Genomic DNA, 25860 nt, shown 5'->3' on the forward strand with positions numbered 1-25860 from the left:
TACAGAGAAGAAACCAAATAGTTTGGTTTAATAGCCCTGTGTATTTGCTAAGGAAAGAAAAATGTTTTTCTGCTGTCATAGTACCTTCAACAGTTTTCAGAGCAGATACAGAAGCTGTTTCTACAGTCCTCTTTCAGGGATGGCAAAAATTCTTTGCAAATTAGCCTACTCAGGTTCTTTCCAGCAGAAAAGTACGTAAGTTATTTTTCAAGATGAGGCAGACATCTGTTTGTTTTCAGATTTCACAGAGACATTGTACTGGATTTGTAATATTTTCATATATTTTATATGTATAAAGATTTATATATATATTTAATATTTCCAATTATAAAGCGGAAAAATCCAATATTAAGAAAATTATGCCTGTTTTATTCTTCACAGTTTAACAGAACTTCATAAAATCTCTTTTGACTACACAGAATTGCTTTTTATTTTCATTTTTGTGGAAAAAAATAGTTCATTACAGTACCTTAATTATTTCATGTACACAAAGGAATTGGCTTACAGTCTAATATATGCTTTTGGTATGGTAGGGAAATAATAGAATTAACTGGTATTACTAGATTCCTTCCTTGAAGACTTACAGATGCCACTTGCTACACAGGACTGGAGAGATTCTTTATTTTTAAGAGAAAGGAAATGTTTTTGATCAGAATACTTTATTATTAAAGCATTGCAGATGCATTTTGGTTTTGTGTACCTACTCCATGTTATGGCCAACAAACTGAAAATCCATCCAGCTGATGCATCATGAGATACAGAATATGTCCAAAAGACATGTGCTACATAATAAGATGTGTCCTTTGCATCGCAGGCCAGTGGTGAGAGTAAGCCCAGCTATAGCTGACCACAGCATTTGCTGTGTGAAGGCAAAATATGGCAGGCATCAAATCTTGTTTATAATTTTATTTTCTTAATCTTGAAAACGGTGAATTCTCCTCTGTACACTTTTTCTTCTTTGCTGCCTTTCTCTGTGTTCCTCTACACATAATTTTAAAGTGAAAACATATGACTTACAGCCTAACTCCATCCATTTACTCAGCTGTACCTATTTAATCAATTTAAATTGGAAGAGAGTTTACCAACTTCCAAAAGTAAATCCAGGACCAGTGCAGAGAGTATTGTATAAACAAAGGTCTAATTTCATTTTTACTTCTGAAAAGAAAACTCAAAAGCGTGGGGAGAAAATTTTAAAAATTACCTTTCTTCCTGAAAATAAAATAGATTAAAAAAAAAAGGAGGAAAAAAAAGAAAGACCAAGGAACATGGTGGTTCTTTACTTGGATTCTTCCTCTTCTAAGGCCACAACAAAATTAACAAGCCCTGAAACAAAACTGAGAGTTTAAATTAATGGCTTCTGGCAAACTGTCAACTGATATTAACTTTATCATTCAACACAATGTCAGTTTGAAAAGCTTCAGGATAGGGCATTTGAATGTTAGAATCCTGATTAACAGATTAAATGAATTCCACTTTATCTTTCAGCCCAATACTGTGGACTAAGACACCTGATTTACTAATCTCCTCTGACTTTTGGGTAAGTATCACTGACTGCAGGTTGGGCTCAGACCATCGTAAAACAGATGAAGACAGCATGGCAGAGCTTAGCTTCTGTTTTCTAGCAACTATTTTGTTATTTTGGCTGGCCAGTTTAGATCTCATTAATGCTAATACTGGAATAGGCTCATGACACACAATCCTAATGTATGTTTCATGTGGCCTGATTTTTCTTGGAAGCAGAGATTGTTAAATATTTATATTATGTTAGCATTTAGTGTCACTAAGCTCTGTGGGCCCATCTTACTACGTTTTGTAAAAATATGTAGTTCATGCAATCCTTCTCCTAAGGTGCTGCTGCACTTCATCAGTGGCAGAAAGCAGGCCAGTGACTAGCTTGTTTGTATACGCTTATTCCCATTTTGAAATTTGAAAATTTTAGTTTGCAAGCAAATAAATTTAATTTTCCAGGGCAACTAGCTCTGCTGTGGATGACCATATGAGTTGTGCAAACTGAGCCACACCTGAACACCTTCCATTTCTTGACCCATTGTCTGTTCCCCAAGGACAGATAGGTCCCAGTATATTCCCATTTACCTCCTGTTCCTTGACTGATCTGTTGTTGAAAACAACAGGAGCTTAAAGTTATTAAACAGATATTTCTCACTGTTCAGATTTGTTTCTTGCATGTTGGGTAAACGAGATGTGCATTTTCACCGGTGACAAACTTACTGGTTTTGCTGTTTGCTGGAGAGCTTCTCTTTCAGGATGTGCCCAAAATGCTGCTCCTTTTTAAGGTTATTTTTTCCCCTCCATTTCCAAGGAGGGTATATGTGCTGGTGAGGCCATGACAGTTGATTAACTCCGGTTATCAGGATGCTTTCTTTATTCCTGTTAAGTCTCTTGCAGATGTGTGGTTCCAGCTTATCACATCACTTTGAAAGGAGTTGCACTGTGCTCTTTTGACCTTTCTTCATTAAAAATTCATTGTATTATCCCCAAGAAATGTATATTTCTCCACAACCATGTTTTAGCCCTGTAAAACACTAAAATGCCTTTTAAACCCTTTTTGCCCATTCAGAAAAGTATTGCAAAACCATGCTTCTGCAACACCCCCTTCTACCTAAGAATGCCAGAGTCCTTCACAGGCGTGAATAAATGAGAGAAAAGGAAATATCACACTCAGAAGACGGACAATGCAGGAAAAGGTTTAATGAATTGCCAAAGCTTACAGCAGCACCATGATGGTATATAGTACCTTTTGCATGATGTTTTGGGTTTTTTTCTGACATCCACTTCTGTGCCTTAGCCACAGCAGCCCATAGGAGCACATTCCTCTCTCCTCTCTGAGAATTGATTTATCACTATAAGTATGGTTTATTATACAACCTTATGCTGTAAATCCTTCCTGCTCTAATGGCTGATAGAAGTCTGGCACCGCGGTGAGTTCCTGCTCATTTACTCTCTGGATATTGGGTATGCTGCTGATGTGAGAATGAGCTTCCTGGGAAGTCTCTCTTAACATAGAAATGTGAGAATCAAAGAATTTGATTCTGCTGGGATTTCTCCCATTAATCAGGGTTCTGAATGGTTTCACAACCCTTTGTTTCCTTCATTTTCATTTTTATTGCATCCAAGTTTTATAGGGAAGCATTTTTTAAAATCAAAAAACAGAAAACAAAGAACCAAGCAATAACTGTGAGCTACTGCCTCAGTAGGACTGTTTGTTCAACACAGTCACACAGAGCCAGTCTGCTTGAAAAATGTGTACAGCTTCAGTGCTATTAAATATAATTTGTCTTAATGCAGGCAATAATCAACACTGCATACATCTGTGAGGGAAGGAAGGGATTCCACATATCCTTTGAGATGATTTCTGTAGTTGCATGAATTTATTCAGGGGCTTGGAAGGGGTATTTAATTCACTACAGGAATTGCTTGCCAGTGCAAGCAAGGCTTAATTCATAAGCAGCCTGGTGTTGTGGAGTGCTTTACAGTCCTTACATTGAAGGTGCCCCTGTAGTGCAAAGTATTGTCAGTGTGGAGAAGTGACATGGTAACATGAAGGATGACTTTTGAAGGCTATGTCTGAATGGAAGTCACAAATGTAGCTGCGGCTTATGTAACAGTGCCTGAGCTAGCTGCAAATATGCAGTTTTGGGTAAGGCTGGCCCCATGTCCACCCCAGTCTGAAAGCTGAGTGAGCACAAAGGAAAATGGCAATGGCTTTTCCCTCTCTGCTACTTGAAAGGACACTGTGTAAAAAAAGGAACTGTTTAAAGTCCAGCTCAAAAAAAACCTGAGATAAAAACCCATTAGGATCTACAGAGTATCTCTTCTATGATATCTGTATTATGGGATCGCTGTCCTCAGTGGGGTTCTTGTAGATCTCTCCAGTACGACCTGTTAATGTCTGTGTCTGTCTGTGAGTGGCCCAGCGCTAACCAAGCACAAACCTGAGCACACAGACATGTGCATTTTCATAATTAATCGTTGCCATTCAGTCTATTAAAAGTGAAAGTCTCACCCTGATAAAGCTCCAAGAGATCTAATTACAGAAGGTTGTCCATTGAGTAATGTGCTAATGTGAACATGCCACTCCTGTGCCCAGTTTTCTGTTCTCAGTCTCTGCTTTATTTTCTTCTTTTTTTTTCTTTTTTTAATTGAGGTTGTGTTTCAAAATGTTTATCCTGTGTTCAGAGCTGTCTTTGGGAACTGCACTCATCAGCTTTCTTCCATTGCAGCTGCCTTCTCTGGGAACAATGAAGCTGGCAATGAGCTTGGAGGGTGCTTGGGAGGCAGCCCATTCCCACTGCAGCTGGGAAGCGACTTCAGAAATATTCTTGTAAGACACATTATGATGGACTTTGTCATTCAGAAGGAAAATGTGTAGCTCTTGATGCTACAAGCAGAATCCTCTGCTAGAGTCCTGCTTAACCAGGTGAGGTCGATGGTGGGAGGAAAGGATTTGCAATTTGTTGCTATAGTAGAGGTGGCCCCCCTGGCACCCATTCATTTCACAAGGGGACAAAGGGACTTCCTCTCCACTGGGAGACCCTTTATGGGTGCTGAGTCTCCTGGAGGGGATTTTTTTTGCTGAACAATTATTTCAAATAGTCTTCTTTTCCCTGCTTCAGCTGAGCTCAGTGTGGTTTCCAATTTGCTCCTGCCTCCGTCCAGACATACTGAATATCTTGAATGCATTAGGTTGCCCTGTAAAATAAGGGAATGGGAGAATGTTGGGGGCTGGCAGCTCTGTGTTAAGAAGTGGTCAGGAGGAAGATTTTAGGGAGGCAGGTTCCCAAGTGGAAGGCTGTAGCCTTGGGAAGTGTCAAGTTGTTTTGGGGATGGAAGGGTTTGAGACTGATTTTATCATAGTGAGGGCTGCAAAAGAAACTGGTGGAACCCATGTGGAAATCCAGGGTCTTCATGGGGAGTCTGTTCTTTGTGCCCTCTACACATACATTGTTTTTTGTGGATGTTAGTTTGGAAAACAGGAGTGTATCTCAGGACACCTCTCTAGGGCTCTTTCATCAGATATATACATGTTGTGGGTGGGGTACCCACAGACCAAGATGTCTCTTCCTCTTCCTTTAAGGCTCCCCTTCCATTGTGTGTCAGACCCACAGCAGCTCTCTGGTATGCTTCCCATCCTCAGACCATGATATACCTTCCCAAAAGTTGATTTTTAGCTTCTGTTACTCTAGATTGGAGAGACCTGTAAGATTTCAGTTAGCTTAACCTCTTTCCCTCATAGTTTACCCCTTCTGGGTATTGACATAGTTGAAGCAGGTAGTTGTAGATTTCACTGAAGGAGCTCTGAAGCAGCTCTGGGTTTCTTCAGACAGCACAGCAGGTAACACAGAGATAGGGGAAGCAGGGGATCATTTATATCCCCACTCCTGACTGTTCATCAAAATTTTGGTCTATTTCCATTCAGGATTGCTGTTCCGCTCTAATTATTTCATTTCTCCTGGTAAGAGCCTTCCAAGTCTAGGTGTTGTTTCTTAAGTCCCTTTAATTTTGAGAGTTTCCTCAGGAACCTCTTTGCTCAAGAGGCTATCCCCTTATGGCTGAGAAGGAACTGCATTTTCTCTACATAAGCCTCTGCTTTTTTAAAGGGTTTTACCAGCACCTCCAGTTCTTTTTTCCCCTCTTTGATTTTCACACACTAAGAAAACCAACTCCTGGGTCATTTGAGTTGAGTTTACTGCCCTGGAAGGCAAATGCATCTTGAGGTCTCCACTCTGCAATCATTAAAAACCTTCTTCTGCTTTCAAGTCTAAATTAATTTACATAATGTTTGTACCTTCTGATTCTTCGGCCAGAGTCGTCCATTATTTAAAAAGAGTTCCTTTGTGTTTGCCCTCTTGGTCTACTTACAGCCTATCAGACATGGTAATACATGTCTAATGTCCTCAACCCAACCAAAGTACTATGGCCTTGCTTGACCGCATCTTGAGAGGGAGCGTCATGTTGCTGGTGGGGAAGGGGTATATCTGAATTTGTGTGATCCACTTGTCCTTGCTACTGATATACACCTTTTCCTGCCTAGTTTGTGCATCAAATAGGATTTAGGATTGAATTAAGTGTTATGAAGTTAGCACTGCTCAGACAGAAGTAAATTTTTGTGTGTACAACAGCAGAAGTGTAAGTATTGGGAGTACAGTGGAAACCCAGATGCTAAGAGAGAGTTGGTATCTAGAGGTTAAGAATGGCAGTGGTAAGGGTGCAAAACTGTAAATACCTATGGTTTGCCTTACGTATAACAGAAGCACCAAAGAATAGATCCATAGTCTAGTTGTTTCTGCTTTTGTGTGTATTTGAAGTATGGCTTATCACGTGATAGCTTTTGGACAACCCCTCTGGTGTACAAGCCCCATTTCTTGTTGCTGGAGCCACTGGAGCTCAACTGCCTGTCACCGGTAGCAGCAATGTACTGTGTTTACCCAGTAATGAGCAACAGTCTTTGGTTTCCACGCAACTTTCCTGCAGAACAGGTTTTTAATATTTTTAAGAAAGCAAAGGATGTTTATATATCTAAGGTTCTTCCTGTATATGAAATAACAATGTTCAGAAATCTAAAGCAAATCAACTTTTAGAGAACTCATGTTACTTATAAAGGAAAAAAAAGTTAATTGCGTTCATATCTAAATGTAGACTGGTACAGGATTTAGTACGGATTACTAATTTCTTCTCAGGTTTATCCTTATTTCATGAATGATAAGGTCAGAACATGAAAGAATGAACAGCCACAATGGGGGTTATTTCCTGAAGACAACCATGTGGTTTTGTGTGATGGTCACAAAGTTACAGATGTTAATCTATGGTATTGCAATTTGTGGGAGCCTCATTACTTGACATAGACCATGGAGATGACACTTCCTTTAAAGGCGTATTAGTAGTTTATTTCATTTTCTGCATCAGCTTAGTCATGCTTGTTTGTCACCATTGCTGCTGGAAACGTGCGCACTTCCTAAGGTTCAGAGTTTCTACGTACAATGGTAGTTAGAGCATGAAAATAATAAAGAAGAAAAGTCAGCAAGGACATGTACAATTTTGCCTGTTTTTAGTGTTCCATCCAAATGCTCGTTCAACAACGCTTTTGTCCTTCCCCCTCCAGTATCTCTCCCCTTCTATGTTACATGTGTATATTGTGTGTGCCCTGCCCAACAGCACTGAATATTGCTAACTCTTGACAGTTTGAGGGCAGACAGAGGGGGCATCTGTTGTATGTCGCGGCTTTTTTTTGATGCCTGGTGATAATGTTGATACAGATACTTTGATCTTTAAGCAGTTTGACTTCATGGGAGAGATTCTGACTGTGTGGATGTCTAAGTAACTTCCATCAGCTCATAAATCTAAATAATTCTCAAACTCTCCTCCTGGTTTTATGATCTCCTAAATTATACAGTCTAAAGTATTTTTCAACAGTTCCACATTTCTGGCCAAGACTTTGGAGATGGTGAAAGCTGAGCCTTTAGTGTCCTGTTTCTATGGCAGAAAGGGTGCAGGCAGCATTTGTAGGCCTGGGCACATGAAGATGGTTTTCACCTGCTTTGTTCTTAGGCAGATGTTTGTCATGCTTAGCATCCATTCTCCTTTTATGCCTTTATTAAAAACCTCCCCTCCACACAGCATAAATTTTGCAGCCTACTTGAGCTCTCATTGATGTTGCGAAGGTCTTTCCATGGGAGATTTGAATAAAGGACTGATATTTTAACATTTTTTTTTGTAATAACTCCCATGGTTTAGGAGAGGGTTTTTGTTACCACTGGAATGCAATAAAAGCCTCTTTTGAACAATTTTGATGAAGGGTGAACTCTTTCCATGCCTGTATGTGCACAGGGATATGTGAGCAGTACCCGCCCAGGAGTCAGACCCTGCTCAGTCTTCATCAAACTCATCTTGACATTTAAAGACTGCTCTGAATTAAGGACTCCCTTGCATCACAGATCAGCACCTTACAGACACAACTCCAGACTATCTTTCTCAGATTACATCTCTATTTGAAAAGATGTTTCTTCCAGACTTCTCAGATTTCTGAAAAAGTGTGATTTGTAGAAGAAATTCCATTTTGCCAGTAATGTTCTGATTAAGCAGAGGAGGAAGAGGAGGATGAGGATAAGGAGGACCTCTCCTCCTCTTCTGAACTCTGCGTTGGGCACTGACTACTGAGTCCTTCTGGTCTCATTCAGACCAAATACGAGTTTTGGCCAGATTTTCTCCATAGAATGGCTCCAAGTAGAGCTATTTCATTGTATTGTATATCAGCAGGTTAAAATTGCTGAGGCATCTGTTGGAGCACAGTAACTACCACTGCTTTCCTCTTATCCAAACCCTGTGTGGCCAGCAATGGCACTTTGCAGCCAGAGGGAAACAAAGAGCCATTACTTTCAGTGTGCTCTCCTGATCAGGATATATATTGATAGTTTATGCTAGAAAGAAGGGTTTATGAGTGCCTCTGGCAACTGGTGGTGTGAGCTGTGCACCTATAAATTCTAAGTTGGCCGTATCAAACAAAAAATATTCTCCAGCTATAGCCTGGGGTAACAGGCGGTGGGAAAAGCCAAGCTGAACTACTAATCCATAACCACAGAAATTACCTCCATTCCAAAACAAACACTACATAAAATTTTAAAACATGGCCAGCCCGATATATGTAATAAAATGTCAGTAGTATAATTCAAACCAACCTTAGAAATTGTGATATATTGCACTTGGTCACGTATACACTTCTGTATCAGTGTTAGTTAAGAACAAAGGTCGACAGCCGTTCAGGGGCTTATCCTGCCCAATGAATATTATCACCAACCCATTATGCTTTGATGTTAATAATTTCTAGTGACCAGCAGCACCTACACAATAATACAAATATACTAATTTAAAAGAATTTGGTTTCATTTAAAAAGTCATAAAAAAACATTTGTGAATTTCGATATAGTTATTGTGGATTTCACAACGTTATAGCTGAGAGAAGACTCTAACCTTAAAGATTTGGCAGCAGTTGCATTTGAGAAGTGATAAACCCATTATATGCTCAGTAGATATCCCCCCATCTGTTGACAAAATAAAATTATAGAAAATGTTGGACTGAAATCAAATGTTTTTAATAACCAGTTTTCTTCCCCCCTCCCAACAACAGAATAAATTCAGTATAACAAATAAAATGTAAAATGCACTACAGTTTACACAAGACAATTTTACAGTTTCATGGGAGATTTTAAAATTTTCTCTGGGGAGTTTCTCCAGGTATTTCAGGCAGGTGTTTGTGCTATCTGTAAGGACCTCTCACTATAATGAATTTCATTTTGTGGGAACCTACTTAACTCACCCTGCTTAGTTAAATTATTTAACAAATTAATTCTGCTTCGTCTCTAACTGCTTGCTGCATCTGTGCACCATAGCTAAAGAACAGAAAATGGGATAGTGTTGGAGCTGTATGCTTCAACAGCTAATCGAGTTTAAAAGGCAGATACAAAATACAGAAAATATGTTATTTTCTGACTTCTCATTAGGGCACACTGCTGTAGGTTTCAGTTTTGTCCTTCAATATGCCTCTTGGCTTTAAATTAGAGACCTGATGGAGCATGCTAAGGCTTCTCTCCTGTCCAGGTTTCCCTTCCTCTACCAAGATGATGGGTCTGGCTGCTAACTCCTGCTGTGGATGCAGTGCTCCCCAGTCTGTTAATAAATACATTCCCTTAGATTAATGTTTTGAACTGTCAGAATTTGCACAAGCTAAAGACATATTTCTGCAGCCAAGCATGCTCCTCAAATACTGCTAGAAACACTGGGGAATTTTTCTGACTGCTACTGGTATCTGGGAGGCACTTCCTCACCTCATCCCTGGAGCTTAGTGTGGCTTCTGTACCTGTTATGGAGGTGTGGCGATCTCTTCTTTGAATATGTTCAATCAAAGCTTTGGTGAGTTTGGCAATTTTTCCTGTAGCCCTGACTTTGTGGTTTACATTTGCTGTATCCCATGTAAGGAATTCTTTGTTGTAAGTGGGTTGCATGAAATCATCCTTAATTCAAATCAGGATACAGTAAATTGTAAATCTATTTATTCATTTACAACATGCTAACAGAAATCACAGTTACAGGTGTTTAAAAAGAAACACAGGAAAAAGAAAATAATTCTGAAACTACCATCAAGCTCCAACCAGAAAAACCATGTCCTTGTATTTGCCTGACTTGCAATAGATACTTCCCTGATATATTTCTTTGTACATAAACTGTGCCTCAGTCTGTGCTCTCCAGGGACAATCATTCTCCAGGTTCTATAGCTCATCCCTCTCCCAGGGTCCTTTATATTCCTCCTCTCTTCCACCTCCCACCTTGCTACACATAATATCCTTCAACCTTATTCCAGGGATACCTATAACACGGCTCAGAAAGTGTATGATTGGACAGTGTGGCTAAGCTTTAATCTGTTGAAAGAACTGATGCAGCCAAGAATAAAGCCAGTGGGGAATAAAAAATGGGTAGAAGGTATCTCCAGCCTGATTCTCTTCCTGACCCACTTTACCTGGCAGATGAGAGAAGCCTCGACCAAACGGAAAGGAGGGTCTGGATGGCCAACATAATTTCAAAATGCCTTAACTTGTATAGTTGTGAGGTGTTTACATCTAAGCCAGTGACCCCAGGCTACTTTTGTTACCAGTGCAGAGAAATTAATGTGTGTTGCCACAGGAAGACTTCTTTCATTAGGTGTCCTGGATACCTAGGGCAGGTATCTCAGTAGTTCAAATGACTCCCCACAAGTGCCTGTTTGTATGTTTCCATGGATAATAAAGGTATCCTGGGGTGACATGTATGGATTTGGATATCTGATCTTAGCTGAAGCAAAGGGTGAAACAAATCCTGGGTTTCCATGCTGAACATGTCCCAGCCAATGGACTTGAAACCCATTTGCATATTGCTAAATAGCTAAATTACATGAACGTATGTACAGGCTCCTTACTTGCCTTGCCTCAAAGGGAATCAGTGAATTTTGGGACATACTAGGCTAGAATCAGTAAGCTTTGAGTCTCAGTCTTCAGATGTTTTTACAAGATGTTACACTTCAAATGATAATGAATCAGATATTTAATTCAGAGGGTCACACCAGACTGTTGTTAGGAATTCAGACTTCAGCCTAGTTCTCTTCTCCCTGGAAGGCACAGAGAAAACTATGATAAATTGTCAAGTGTGATATACAGATAAATGTTGCCATGAAGAGTGTTTCTCTGGAATTTAACCAGGCCTATAAGCCCGTGTATCACTGTATCCTAGATTTAGTACTAGTTAATTCAATTCAAAATATCTTCCTTCTGTATGTGAATAACTGTCAGTCGTCTTTTGCATGAGATCTGTGTGATTATAATTTTTTTAAACATATGAAACGATTATAAGATTTCAAAAAAACATTTTTGCTCCACTAACTTGCAGGCAACTGTAGTTTTCTAATGTAAATAGTACTGAGTTTAAGTGACTCGTGTAATCAGTGTCTGGAGTCCCTTTAGCCTCCACATTCTTATTTACACGTTGATTTTTAGTGTAGTGCATAGATAAGGAAAAGTGAACTTGTTAGCAAAATCAAGGAATGCATCTAGTCTTTCCTTAATTCAGATATGGACTTTCTGAGAAGCGTTTAGCCTAACATTACCAGGTGTCACTTTCTACTTAGCAGCTGGAACTGGCGCAAAGGTGGGCTCTCCAGCTCCGCTTTGCGGTTACAGTGACTGGTTTCTGAAGATAGAGAGTTCAGTCAGGTGATACACTCAGGGTGTTATGACAGCTGTATTCTTATTTTCTTCCCTGATTTCACAGCAGTCTCCCTAGATAAGGCTTTGAAAGACAGAGCTAATAAGGTGCTTGTCAGCAACATGGCTTTACTTGTTAAGAAGCTGGGGGCACTTGCGTTACTCAGATGATGGTGGTGCTGTTCCCAGTTTCTTTCATCTGGATATTCCTACTTCAGGGAACAACATGTTGAACAGCAGTGCTTTGTACAATTTCTGCAAGGCAATTTGATTCCTCTGTTTTTAAAAGAGGACAATACGGTGCTTTTAGCAAAGCTTCAGAAAGCTGTGCCAGGGTGTGAGTTGTCCCTTCTCATTATCCCATGGGAAAATGGGGTTGTTGAAGCACCTACTTTTGTGCTTCCAGTTCCCCATGTTTGTTTTCTGTCTTCTATGACCTAGTGCTGCTCAGCCAGGTCCTTTTGGCACATCTAGCCTTCTTGGGAAATGTCTTTTGGAAATCAGAGATATATAAAACTATCTGCTTGCTGCCTCACGATTCTTGCTGAGTAGTCTGCTGATAAAATTGCTCCTCTTACTTGACCAGTCCATCACCATCACCTGCAGAAAATAATTTTTAAAATTCACACAAAAAAGCTCCATGAAAACTTTGCCGAATTTGATCACCCCTGCACTTCTATGATAAAACCAGTAAGATTGCTCTAGGCAGCTGCCAGTCATGTAGGTAGACTTACTGGTTGGTCTTATAACATTTAAGTGATCTTGGCTTAAACATGTTGCTTATGATTGTACCCTTTAAACGTACTTGTCTCATAACAATTTTTATACTAAATGCATCTTAGCAGCTGTAGGGGCATGGCTATTAAAAATGGAGGCTGTGATCTAAATATTTTCAATAGTTTGGGTGGCTTGCCAAATCTAGACAACTTACATGAATACAAAATTGCTTTTAGCTGTTTCTAAATTGGTTTCTGAAGTTTGGGTTACACCTATTAGGTACAATTAGATATAGTTTCTAGTAACAGCTATTTTAACCAATAATAACCTTAGGATATAGTGTAAGCTCTTTGGTTTTGTTTTGCTACATCATATAATATATTCTATATAATTACAGATAAGATTGCACAAAACATGTAAATAGAAAGAAAGGCAGAATTTTAAATGAACTAGAGGTTAAAACTTGCTTTGCGAAAAGCACAGGTTTGAGTTAAAACTGGCTACTGGAGTTACTTGAACACTGTTGGGAAATACAGAACAGTGAGGATGCGTTTGACATGCTTTGCACGTTTAGACACAGTTTGCACATATGGACTTAGGCCTAAGCGATAGAAGAATTCTAGATCACACACAAATGAATATATGGTAAATGGTAAAACCTAGTTGCTAATAAATTCTGTATTTTTGCTGGGGTCACTTTAATCCTTATATAGCTGTTGTCTGTACATGAATAGTGAGTATTTCTATAAAGTCTCCCTTAAGCTCCATAGTCTTCTCAGAAGTGACTTTACATGTAATATTTTTTTTATATTTAACATTTTATGCATATAAAAGATCCACTTTATTGTAGAAAATAACATTTACTAAACTTATTACCACTTTATGTTCATCTCATTAATTAACATTGTATTAGATGTATTTCAAAATCCAGGTTTTACATAAAGTCTCTTGCTTCCAAATGTCAAAAGCCATTGAGAGCAGTATCAGACTAAAAAACTAAAGGTGAGGTATTCTCAAGTTCACTGAGAAGAAAGTGTTACACAGGACTGACCGTACTGCCTCCTGAACCAATCTTGCAAATGGGTAGTTTTACTTCAGGCTGCAAAGCATTTGTATGTGTTTGTTTATTAGTGTCTGTGGCTAATCATGCGTTACTCCGGGCAATCCCAGAATATATGCAAAAGATCTCCAGTGGATGCTCATTAAACTGAAAAATATCTTCTTTTCTGATGTTACAATGCTTCTATCTAAAATGTTCCTGTATGTTCATCTGCATGTGCATTTATGATTGCTTTTTATATCTGCATGGTTTTCTCCCCAGTTATTTATTTTCCAGTCAACCACTAAGTACATTCCAGTTCTCTCCCCCATCCCACTGTGGGGGGAGTGAGTGAGGAGCTGTGTGGGGCTGCGTTGCCAGCTGGGATTAAACCACAACTGAGAGTAAACCCTGTCCCAGCTAATATGCAGAGGGATCACCTTTTGTCTCTCCAAATGTCTTGTTTGAAAGTCTCACAATGGTTTCATGAATCAGTCAGGCTAAGTCCTGTCCACTTGCAAATTATCCACACCACAGAAAGACATAAGTGCTTTAACTCCAGGACAAAGTGAACCTGTTCTCCCCACTGGCTGGTGGGATTTTGATCTTCTGGAATGATGAGGGAGCTGAAGACTTCTGGTAGAAATACCTTTAGCCTGGGATTTTAAACAAGGCAAGGAAATGATCTGCAGGACTGTAAAGGCGGCACTATATCGTTCTAGCAGTTCTTAGCCTGTCTCTGTGAGAATTATAAATTAAAAAATAAGGACTACTTAATTTCCACGTGCTTGGGATTATGTGTTGTGCTAATGTAAGATGCCTCAAAACAGTGAATTCTGTAGCTTACCTTAAAGTGATCAAAGGGCCTGGGTAAGTTGTCTTTGGAATTATTGATTTTTGCTGGGTTTGTTTTTTTATAAACTGGTTAAAGTACAAAAGTCCTTGCCAATATAGTAAAGGGAAAAATGAATCAGAATATGACAGGCCTGTCATTCAGACAGGACCGCGTGGTGGTCTGTCTTATTAGTGTTATTATTAGTGGTTAATAGGTGTCTTCTTAGTGGTTAATAAGGAATTTACAGGTGAGTTAAAATAATGAGATAATTTGTTACCACAATAATTTGTGTAAGTAGATGATACAGTTTTGATAAGACTACAAACATGTTAAAAGGAATACTGGTTTCATGAAAGGCATTAGACTAATATTGCATATTTTTTTATGAAGAAATAATACTCACAGTCTCTCAAAGTGTAGTTGTTTCCAATGTCCAAAATTCAGCTGTTCCTGCTGGAACCCTGCAGAAATCTTTTTACATTAGAAACTTCTTTCCAAATGCTAAAAGCAAGGGAAGATACAGCAAGAGGACACTGATTGCCCAACATTTGCCCAGGGCAGAATACCATTTTTTAATTTTATCTGTCAAAAATGGATTTGTTTGAGTTCACAAATGTCTTATCAGTTTGGAATTTCAAATGTTTGTTTTTGGAAAAGCCTTTCAGTGGGTCTATTTAGTAGTTATGTTAATGGTTGCTTACAATTTCCCTGTTCTCTTAGCTTTTTATCCTTTGAAACACACACAGTTTGTATTTGAGGGCTAATTTTTATGGGAAGTACAGAAATCTTGTCAGCTAAGTGTTTTGGAAAAGGGCATTATTAAGGTGGGAGGAGGACTTTTACTGAAAGTGTGCTTAAAAGAAATTACTGCAAACATTGATGTCTGAAAAGAAAAAGTCTTCAAGAACTGGTGGTTTTATGCACTTACAAGTAGATCCACATTAAATTCCTAGAAACTGACATTTCCAGGAGTTGCAGTCCCATAATATGATTTTCTACAGACCAGATATAGAGAGATATTAGATTCTTAAAACAAGATTTGAATATAATTTAAGTAGTGGCCATATAAATACAAGTGTTTTACCCTTCAAACCCTGGTTTGTGAATGGCTGCATCTGTTAATCTGGAAAGGTTCCTATGCACATCCCTCATCTATTCTAGGACTGTTAGTGAAGATGCCTTTTTTCTTTTTGCCTTAGATACGAAAAAACAGACTTGGGATTAGCCACATAATTTTGCCCTGAGCCCAGGTCATGCCAGATTCCCTGACTAGAATTTCTACTGTTCCCTTTCTCTTACTTAGTACCATCTAACCTTGTGATTTAATGATTTATCTGTTTTGTTTTGTCCTGGTTTTGCTAGAAAGCTCCCCAGGTAGCAAAAAGAGTGACCCACAATTGAGCTGCCTTGCACACACACGTGCATGCACACGTATTTATGCTGTGAGTGCCTCTGAAAAGCACAGTGGCCCCTTCCCTCCCCATGAGAAACACATGGTGACAAAAGGGATCGAAGAAACCCCAGAAACAGGGAGAGACTTGGGAGACAGAGGTTGAGCAGTAAGTTGAAAATGTCCCTATAGGCAATTTATCTTGAAGAAAAGTTGCAGAAGGAATCTTTTTTTCAAGTTTTCATACTTATATACATTCAAAACCCATTCTTCCACCCCTCCCTCAATTACCAGATTGCACCTTGCAGAAAACCGTAACCCTTGAGCTCTCTAGTTGTGTATGTGTTGCCTCATCACATTCATTATGGGCTGATATGGAACTCAGAAGGTATTGCTGACTAGTGTACTGGCCAGATCATCCATCAATGAAGAAAGATCAGCACCCCTTGGGACACTAATCCCAGCCTACATGGAATGAGGTGTGAGTACACTATCTGTAGCCAGCTCCTGCACAGGATCCATATTCATTCAATACATGTCTGGAGTTTATGTCCCAGCTGAATCCTTCCCGCCTGACATTCGTAAGTGCTGCTGTAGATGTCTGGCTAGCAGGCTTATCTCCCACAAGATAACTTCTTAGCATTGAGGGACTTATCAAGTTAGGGCACAAGCCTCTGCAATGAGGCTCTGACAACAGAGGAAGCTATAGCAATGGTGATGGTAGCTTATTAACTCTTTCCAAGGTATCTCATTTCATGGATCTGAACCGGTGTCAATGAGCTTCAGGGAGGAATGGCCAAGGAGGAGCTCTGACCACATACTTCTTGAAGTCTACAGAGCAAGCAGAAGCTCTTTCCAGTCGATATTGATGTTCCATCATGTAAAGGTATGCACAAGGCAACACGCAAAGGGGCTGTGAGTCTAAGCATGCCAAAAACCACTAAGGTCTTAATGAACCAAGCACCTTCCACATAAGCTATTGCAACAGCTGTAGCTAGTGATCCAAAAGCTGTCGTTTTAGGGTGTGGTGCTCGAAGATGATACAGCAGTCTTGTGCATAAACTTGTGGCTGGGAGTTATTGCTGAGTCCCAGGCCCCACCTGTCATGACTGTGTGACATGGTTGATAGGCTGATGATCATGGAGCCCAAGGCACTCTTTGTAGGTGCCTTGGCTATATCTAGCAACTTGAGCAACGAAAGGTGGAGGCTTGGGCACTGTGCTGTGCTCATCTGCATGGTGTAACTGGCATGCCATTAACCTATCACCCTCTAAACACCCTGCAGTGTGCATGGGCTAGGATGGATTAAGGGCTGGTCCCAGGGAGTCTGGCGGCGTGGCTAGAGGCTGTCGTGCCACATGCTTTCAGGTCAGAGAAGGGCCCTGACCTGTGCTAATTGCTAGGAGAATAATACTCCCACATGACCTCTGGTTCTGCTCGAATAGACAGCTGAAATATAGAATACACTTTTAATTTCAGTTTTTTACCTCCTGCAACCCACACTGGGACACCAAGGAGCTTGGTGAAGAGATGTGTATGGGCCTTCTGGAGCCTCACGTGTGTGTGCTTTATGCTGAATCTGCTTTAGTTCTCCCTGGCAGTTATGGGGAGTTGGGGTATGTGACGGATACCAGGAGGGTCATGGTTGCAGGAGTGAGAAAATCCAACTTATGGCCTGCTTTTCATGGCAACTTAAAGCAAGGGGGACAGAAGCATTTAGTAGAGGAAAGACAGAGGGAAGGGACATTGCAGGAGCAGAGCTGGGACAATCTGTTTGGGCTTATTTGGAAAAAAATGAGTGTTTTGTTGTAGAGGAAATCTGTCCCTCTTTGACTTTTCTCTATGCTCCTAGCCCCTTCCCAGAGCCCTGCCGTCTCCCTACTGAAGCAGTCTTTTTTTTCTATTACTAATTTTTTAAAAGATGTGCATGCAGGGAGACTGGCCACCAGGCACTTTTTTATTTCCTGTTTGATACCTTTGTACAAACTAATGTATCTGAACAGCCATAGGCACTGGATTTATATGTATAAGCTGTACAGCAAGGCTGAAACACCACTTTCAATTGTTCTGGAGCCTCTTCTGGCAATCGCTAGTCCAGCTACGCAGTAAGGGAAACTAAGTGCATTATTCTTAAATTTGCATGGCTATGATACTACGATTAGCTTTGCCACAGGGCTTGGTCATTGCAGCATCCTGCCAAGACCAACTCTCTTCAAAGTATAAACAGACATGAAACTTCTAAGCCAAATCCACTGATGTTGATAGTTTTTAGCTGTCTGTAATCTTCTGGCACCAGGGGAGATATTTTTTTTTCCCCCCCACTTTTGTACATAAAAGCATATTCTCTGCTTGATGTTAGGAACGCTAGACTGAAGGTAGCTGAAGGCACCTTAGGCACACAGAGTTCTTATGCCAATCCTTTAATGAATAAAAAGCACTCCAGGCTCTGAATTTTGCACATAGGTACCCCTGTTGTTACCCAGGTCCTTGTTTGTGCACATGGGGTGCAACTGAGAGAGGACTTCTAACTAATGGTGTGGAGCTGTAGTGCTGTTTAGGCATGATGTCACCACAGAGGGACCCATAAACCAAGTCAGCTGTTTGGCAGATTTTCATCTACATAAATCCCTCTGTAAACTAATTATATGGTCACAGCTTATAAATTTTACAAGAAAGCAATCTCTTGACTTGTTTTTCTTGTCGGTTGCAGATCTTGGAATTTAACTGTAGATGCTGCAAAACTAATCACCGGGGTTAGAGAGTCTATAAACTGTACCGTATTGCATAGACATATAAATTTCCAGTACTTCTTTCCTTCTTTAAATATCAGCTTAAGTTTTAGTCCATTCATTTTAGTGTTTGCAAGTAATACACACCTACACAAAAGACAAAATAAAACCAGTACACAATTAAACTGGTGGGAAATGTGAGCATAAACTCCAGCTAGAAGTCTCCAAATGAAATATTTATATGTACTAGACATCTTGTATCAGGAGATGGTTCTCTTGCTGTTATCAGAAGTCAGCCCTTCACTCCCTGTGTCTACTTCAAACACTTTTATCCCTGGCAGCACGAGGCTTGCTTCAAACATCCTGCTTGCTTGTCAACGGCGTGATATTATAGCAAAAATTCACCGCAACTGTTGTTCACAGGCAGCATTTTTAGCTCTACAAGCACAACCCATGAGATTCTCTATCAACATAATCATTATTTATCCAAGGCTTTTCCAGTAAATTAAGCCTAGCTAGTCTTTCCTTGGGGTAAAATGCATCAGCCTTTCTTTTATTTTTCCTCTTACAGAGAAAGCAGCATTCTCCTCAACAGTGGTAGGATCTGGACAAGGAATAAGCCTCATAGCTGTTGCACCATCCTCCTGGTATGGCATTGGCTTATAGTCCAATTCTTAACCTATGTCTAACTGGCAGGAACACAGCCAATAACTGCACCTTAATTTCACTGCAGGTATATTTTTGTTGTATCCTCAGTGCTACATCTCCCTTAGCTGAGAGATTGGTCACATTTAACTGGTTTGGTCAAAGCTGCTTCATCTTCCACAGGCAGCTTTCAGAGTTTCCCTGGAATCAGGAAGTCTCATTTCTATAGAGAAAAAAGGTGAGTTAGCCCAGCTTTACCATGCAACAGAAATGGGGCAGTTGAAGCTTTGGAAAAGTCTTGTGATATAAACTGGAGATCTGCTTCTTTTTATGTTAAAAGACCCGGCAACAGATCGTGTATAATAATGTAATTAACAAATCAACAAAAACAACAAAGGAATTTAAATATCCTGGCACATCATTTTTTCTTAAAAAAACCCAGAAGTTAAATAGAGACTAAAAGGCAACAGTGGTGTTTCACCACAAAAACCATATCAAGCTGGTCTATGTGACTATACCAGCCTGTTAATACATTCTCCTTGACCTATGCCTTTATGGAAACTCAATTTTTATAACATAAGCCATAGTGGAGATGGTATATTATTGCTATTATTACTACTACTATTATTATTATTATTATTATTATGAGGCTGACTTTTTTGGGTGCCCCTACCTATGAATGCAATAGAGTAGGACTTTTTTCTTTTTGTAGCCCATGGCTAATTTCTCATAAAAAAAACTTGCTTGGGCACAAAACCTTCCCATTTGTGACTAAATTGTACTTCACACAATTGCTGCGAGACTTCATGCAAACAGCAGCATTAATTAAGATACTAGTAATATTCATTTTTGTTTAACTGCAATGGTGCATATTTTCTTAATCAATTTGTTGAATAAAACATGAAATTAGGTATGAAACTTGTATAATTATGGAATGGAGATTGTGACATACCAATAAACTGTTTCACAAGCTGCAATTAACATACCAATCCTTTCCTCTACTCCCCATCTCTCCCCCAGCCCCAGAACAATCAAGTTAGTTTATTTGCTTCAAAAGCTGATTGATATACTTATCTGCTAAAATGTATACAGTACTCTAATAAGATTCTCAAACATTGGCTTTAGTTCATTTTGATAATTGTTTAAAGAACAATCATTCTAAATAGGAAGGCAATGAGTAGGGGCAACAAACTGAAGTGTTGGCTGTTATTCTGCTTTTTAGTCTATTATCAGGAGTTTTCTAATTATGAGGAAAGTATTTTGCTTACCATTGTTACCTTAAATTAGATATCTGACATTTAGCTAACTGTATTTCCACTTGCTGTAATCTTTGTAGGGACCTCAGCATTTCCAAAAGGCAATTTATCCCACCTGTTTTGTTCTGCTATGAGAGTGTATATATCTAACTTTCAGTGCCCAAGGCAAAATGAAATTAATTTCATCTTATCAGATATTGATACCCAAAATGGCTTTCATCAGATCTTTGCTTTCTGTGAGGTCTATTATGCAAGATCATTGCCTATTCACAAGAATCCTAAATATCTCTTACAGGCTTTGATTTTTCACTTCTGTTGATCAAAGTATCTTTAGTAACTTCTCTCCGTGTACTGACAATCAAAAGAGTTGCAAAACACACTCTGTAACCTCTGTTTTAGTTCCTGAGACCACAGGAAATACAGCCACCCAGGCATGCATAATTTTTGGTATAAACATAGCATATCAGAGAGGATTTCTTAAAATATTTTTTTTGTTTGTTCCTAATGATAATGTGAATGTTTTGATGAAAAGTTCATTGAAATGAAAAACAATCACTGAATTCTTTGCATATTTTATTTTTCTTTTTGATTTCCAACTCACACACATCTGGCATATTTTACATCTTTGCAATAAAACATGGTTACAATAGCTTAAGGAATTTATATATCCAAAATATTTCACCATGATCTCAAGATGAAATGAACTTGTCTTCCAGATGTTCAATAGTCTCCCAATTCTAAGCTACAAACTCAAGATATTGCTTACAGACGGGTGATGAATAACTTAATCATTACGTTGATCCCCATGATTTCAGAATCATAAATACAAACAACAATGAAGAAGGAAATTCAGTGCTAAACTTACTAATACAAGGTGGATAACAAATAAGTAATCACATCAATAAATAATGATATGTTTCTGGTGCAAAGTGCCAATACAAAGAATCCATTATCTTTTTAAATAAATGACTGCAAGTGAGTGTAAATTCTGAGAAAATTACATTCCTGTTACATGCCTCATAGCCCTACCGACACAATATGTACATCTATGACAATACAGTCACCAAATATACAAAGAAGAAACATGAATTAAAGTGTATATACCCCTGGGTGTGTAATTTGATCAGTACAATGTGCAGAAAATTATTCCAATAGTTATCATTACAGTATTGTAAAACATGAAGTGCCTTAGTTTGAGTGGCTTCAGGTGAGATTTTCAGAAGAACCAAAAAGAATAACCTCAATTACCTTTACAATGAAGCTAAGGCTGTCAAATAAACTAAGCTGCTCAGAGGAAAGATAAAGGAAAAAATCACTGGGGGCTTTCTTGCCCATGATTTGTATGCCAAATGTTAATAATCCAGAAGTATAGCACTTTATCTGTATTGGAATTTATTAAGCATTACAAAGCATTAAACTGAACTTCCCTCTTTGCTCCCTTTCCTTCTAGTCTTTGAATTTAAAAGGGAGGAATTCCATTTCTATTGTATAAATATGGCAAATGATGGCTTTTAATCCAAATGCTTCATGAGCAGAACTCCACTTAAGAGGGGTAAAGTTTAGATTCAAAACGTGAAAAAACATGTGTTGGTGGAAATGTCAAAATTACTGTTTGCGCCCAAATTCAACCCTTTAACACAAGCTGTACCCTTAGGCAGATCTCCAGTTTGATTTGTGTGAATGCACCTGTTCCTTCAAGACATCAGGTTTAAAGTACATGCAAGTTGTAACTCCACAATAAAATTAAGAAACAGTTTTGTTCTTTATACAAGGTTTTACTTTTACAAAAGTATCCCTTTAAAGTTAAGATGTGCATCTGATGTACAAAGTATCAAACGTATTTTTTTTATCTCAGCTTGAAAAGAGGCTGGAGATGGGATGCATGTTAGGTTCAAAGCCTAAACATTGAAATAACTGGACACAAGGTTCCCCAGAATTTTCAAAAGTCTCTTGTGGCGCATCCTACTACCTTTTCTCAATAAACAAAGATATATGAAATAATTACCAAAACATCTCCTAATTCATATAATTTACATGATACAAGCTTGCTTTTCAGCAGCTGGTGTTCAGTTGTGAAAAAACACACAAAGTAAAATGGTTGCTGACTACAATGTACAGCTATTGCTGGGTGTAATGGAATGTACAACGGAGGTCAATGCAGACGTGGTTTTCCACCAGAGACTACACCTTTCATTGCAGCACTTGTGCTCTCAGCTTTACCTGGGCTTTCAGTTCTTCATTCCGCTTCAGTATCTGTTCTGATGCTCATAATGCCACCGGTTAAAATCTATATTAAAAGCTACAATGCTGCCAGAAGCCATGCCAGTAATCAGAGTTCTGAAAAAGATAGAACAGGCGGTCCTGTTAATCCTCTTTTACCTTCTCAAGCAATGGTTTACCATAAACAGCAAAAAAGCTAAAAGAATAAGGCTCTTTTTGCAACACTGTCTGAAGATTAAGCTCATGGGTAGGATTCAGTTTGCAAATGAGATGCTACATTTAGGTGTCGCCATATGAGCCAAATTTCCATCTTCCCATTATAGGAAGGTCAAGGGAGATCTGGAGGTCCATTCAGGCACCTTCACATAAGTAAAAGCATCACACCGTTTGACATGCTCTCACATACCCTGCCTTGCCTCCAGCTGCCTCTCCAGAAGGGTGTGGGTTTTCACTGGGTGCTTTGTCATGTGTGCCACCCCAGGTACGTACCTCAGACCTCTAAAGTATCTCAAACAGTACTAACTAGCTATGGGTAGGCAACTGAATGTGACCCCAGTCAGTACCCCCAGTGCAGCCTGAGACCAACTCCCTGCAGGTCACTGGGCATGTACTTTAGAGTGAGCTTCATTGTCCTCTAGACTCCACAGGCTGTAGCAAATAAATTTTCATTTTTATTACAGAAGTTCGTTCCCGTAGCTCACATGAAGACACCTTCATTTAGGTGTTTTAGAAGCCAGATGCCTAATTTCAGGCACCTTGTGCCACTGGAGGTACCCCAGGACAGCTGACGTGTCTATGCTGGCTGGCAGCTGGGACATGGGGCTTGGAGCACTCTGCACTTGGGGCTGCGGCTGGGATCAGCTGGGTATCCCATGGCCTCCCAGACAGAATGAGATGCCTCTGTGAAGACAGCTGAACCGATCCCTTAGTTACAAGCTGGTCCCACCTTGGTACTCCTAAAAAGCTTCATATTGAAATGTAGCCCCATATTTACGCTGTTCTGGTGGCAATAGCTGAGGTGATTTTCCAGTTATCACATATCCTCTAATTCTGGTAGCTGAGTTTTAAAAGGGAATTAGATATCTATCACTACTTCTATCAAACTATACAAAAGCTGTTTTCTGCTTAATTATGTGACTAAAGCTAAGCAGGTACTTAAAGCACTTTGCACAGCTGGGGCTTCTCAGCCTGTTATTGCAATAAGGAATAGAGAAAATAGCTAGCTGAAATTTTTTGCAGTGTAAATAAATCTCTTCAAACAGAGCACAGTACTGTATGCATAAACTGGCAAAGCTCCAGAAGTGAATAGGCCTGTTCCAGTTAGTTAGTTTCAATTAGGCTAAATCTGAGACAAAAAACTTGTTTCAAGTCATCTACTTATACATGTTTTTGTTGCTTTTGTTGCTTTGCGAAATGGGTTAATATCATCGGAATGCTGAAAAGTGTAAGAAAAAAAAAACTTAAATGAATGCTGCATGATTTTTCCAATATCCTATGAATTCTTTGCATGTCATGAGTTTGTATATTAATAAGAAATACAATACTGATGCATGATGTACACAGCAAATCCACTCATAATCCTGCATAAATGCAACATATAGACTTTCATTATAATCACAATAGAAGACTGAGGGATCAATTTCATATATCTTTGACATTTACAATGGGAATTTTAGTGCCACAGCAGTGACTTCAAAAATCTTGGCTTCTACACCACACCCCCATTGCTCAAGAAGGTCAAAGGAAAGGATCACACCCACTCCCAGTGGATAGATCCACCAATAGTATTACACATTATAGTCTAGATGCAACCCCAAGTTCTCAAGCTCTACATATGTGAAAATCAGAAATGTACCACAAACTTTTGTAATGGGCTTTAAGGCCTCTACTACTACTACTACTGCACTCGGATCCAGCCTGACCATTCCTATGTGCTTAAGTTAATGTAATTTTGCTCATACTTTGCTAACTGAGCCTTTGGCTTACTGACTTCAATGATATAAGACCTCATGTTACTTTATGTGCTTGTGCTGTGAGACTTAGGGATCGGGAAAAATGCTGAGTCAGACAAATCAACAACAACTGGGGTAACAGTTTTGTACCATATCCTGTTAATGACTGCATACCATAAATTCACACTTTACAGTTCATGGAGATGTATACTCTGTGCAATTTTACCATTTACAAACATTAACGACAAACTCACCTCTGATCATGAGACAGATCCATAGCTCTTATGCCAGCATCACAGCCAGGGTAAATATAGAGCTGCTTGAAGTCACAGGCCTGCCACACTTCCACTACACCATTGTCTCCCCCTGTTACCAGGTTCTGCCCATCACTGCTGAGGAGGATGGCCTTCAGGGGGGAAAGACAAAACCCAAGCACACAGTCAGCTTTTATGGAAACAGGTTAATACTACAAAAAACTAATAAACTTATAAGCATTTCTTTTGCTCTGGCCACTTTAAATTTGAATAAAAAGGCTCCCACTCCTCTTTTTCCCCAATCAAAAAGTAAACCAACAAATATTGGGTCTCCAAATGTAAAATTGTGTGGTTTGAAACATGATATATAACCAAAAAACTGTTTAAATGAATCTGCAAAGACTTGAGTTCAGCACATAACATTTCAGTGTTTGTCTCACAATAGTCGGTGCCATTGCTAACACTTAAAGCAAAGCAGCGATCTGCATTCCTCATGCTGCTTCAAGTGCTAGTGACAGAGCAGAGCCCTGAAGGCACAAATTCATGTCTTGGCTAATAAATGAAGAATGGACTCTTTTCAGAGCATTTTGTTTTAAAGATATATTTCCCACTGAAATTTAATTCCAAACAAACATTCCAGGAATCATGTGGGATCATAAACAATTTGTTCTTATTTATTCTGGAAAAGCTCAAGTGCATTTTTGCATTTGGAGATGGAGAAAAGAGGATCTGTGTCTGAATATGACTTAACCAGAAGGTATCAATTTTACGCATATTTCCTTTAAATCACAGGGCAAATACATTAAATTTATTTTAATACATAAAGGTGAGACACAACAAATGTTTGTTTGCATTTAGATTTACCCTGGTTGAATCATTGATCTCCATCTGAGCTAAGAGTTTGCCATTAATGCTGAAATTGCTGAACCGTCCTCGTTCATAGTAGATAATGCAGTGACCTTCACTAGATACTGAAATTAAGCGAGGATACAAGCAGTTTTCTGTTCCTTCCAGGGCTCTCAGCAGATCTCCAGTAATTGTGTGTACCAGACAAGGACCTTCTGTATATGAAAACATAA

At 39.2% G+C, this 25860-nt stretch overlaps 1 protein-coding gene across 3 annotated transcripts in view; it reads right to left on the reverse strand.

Moving 5' to 3' along the window:
• Nucleotides 1-20917: 20917 nt before the first annotated feature.
• The window catches only part of NBEA (neurobeachin), a 509659-nt gene continuing 504716 nt past the window's right edge, over nucleotides 20918-25860 (reverse strand). For all 3 annotated transcript variants that reach the window (XM_027792046.2, XM_055802616.1, XM_005241160.4), the window contains 3 exons: nucleotides 25646-25842; nucleotides 24782-24933; nucleotides 20918-22692 (listed from right to left, as the gene is read on the reverse strand). In XM_027792046.2, coding sequence (XP_027647847.2) covers nucleotides 22602-22692; nucleotides 24782-24933; nucleotides 25646-25842 — 440 coding nt within the window. In that variant the 3' untranslated portion in view covers nucleotides 20918-22601. The remainder of the gene's footprint in view (nucleotides 22693-24781; nucleotides 24934-25645; nucleotides 25843-25860) is intronic.

The sequence above is a fragment of the Falco peregrinus genome, chromosome 4, assembly GCF_023634155.1.
Source record: "Falco peregrinus isolate bFalPer1 chromosome 4, bFalPer1.pri, whole genome shotgun sequence".
Taxonomy (NCBI): domain Eukaryota; kingdom Metazoa; phylum Chordata; class Aves; order Falconiformes; family Falconidae; genus Falco; species Falco peregrinus.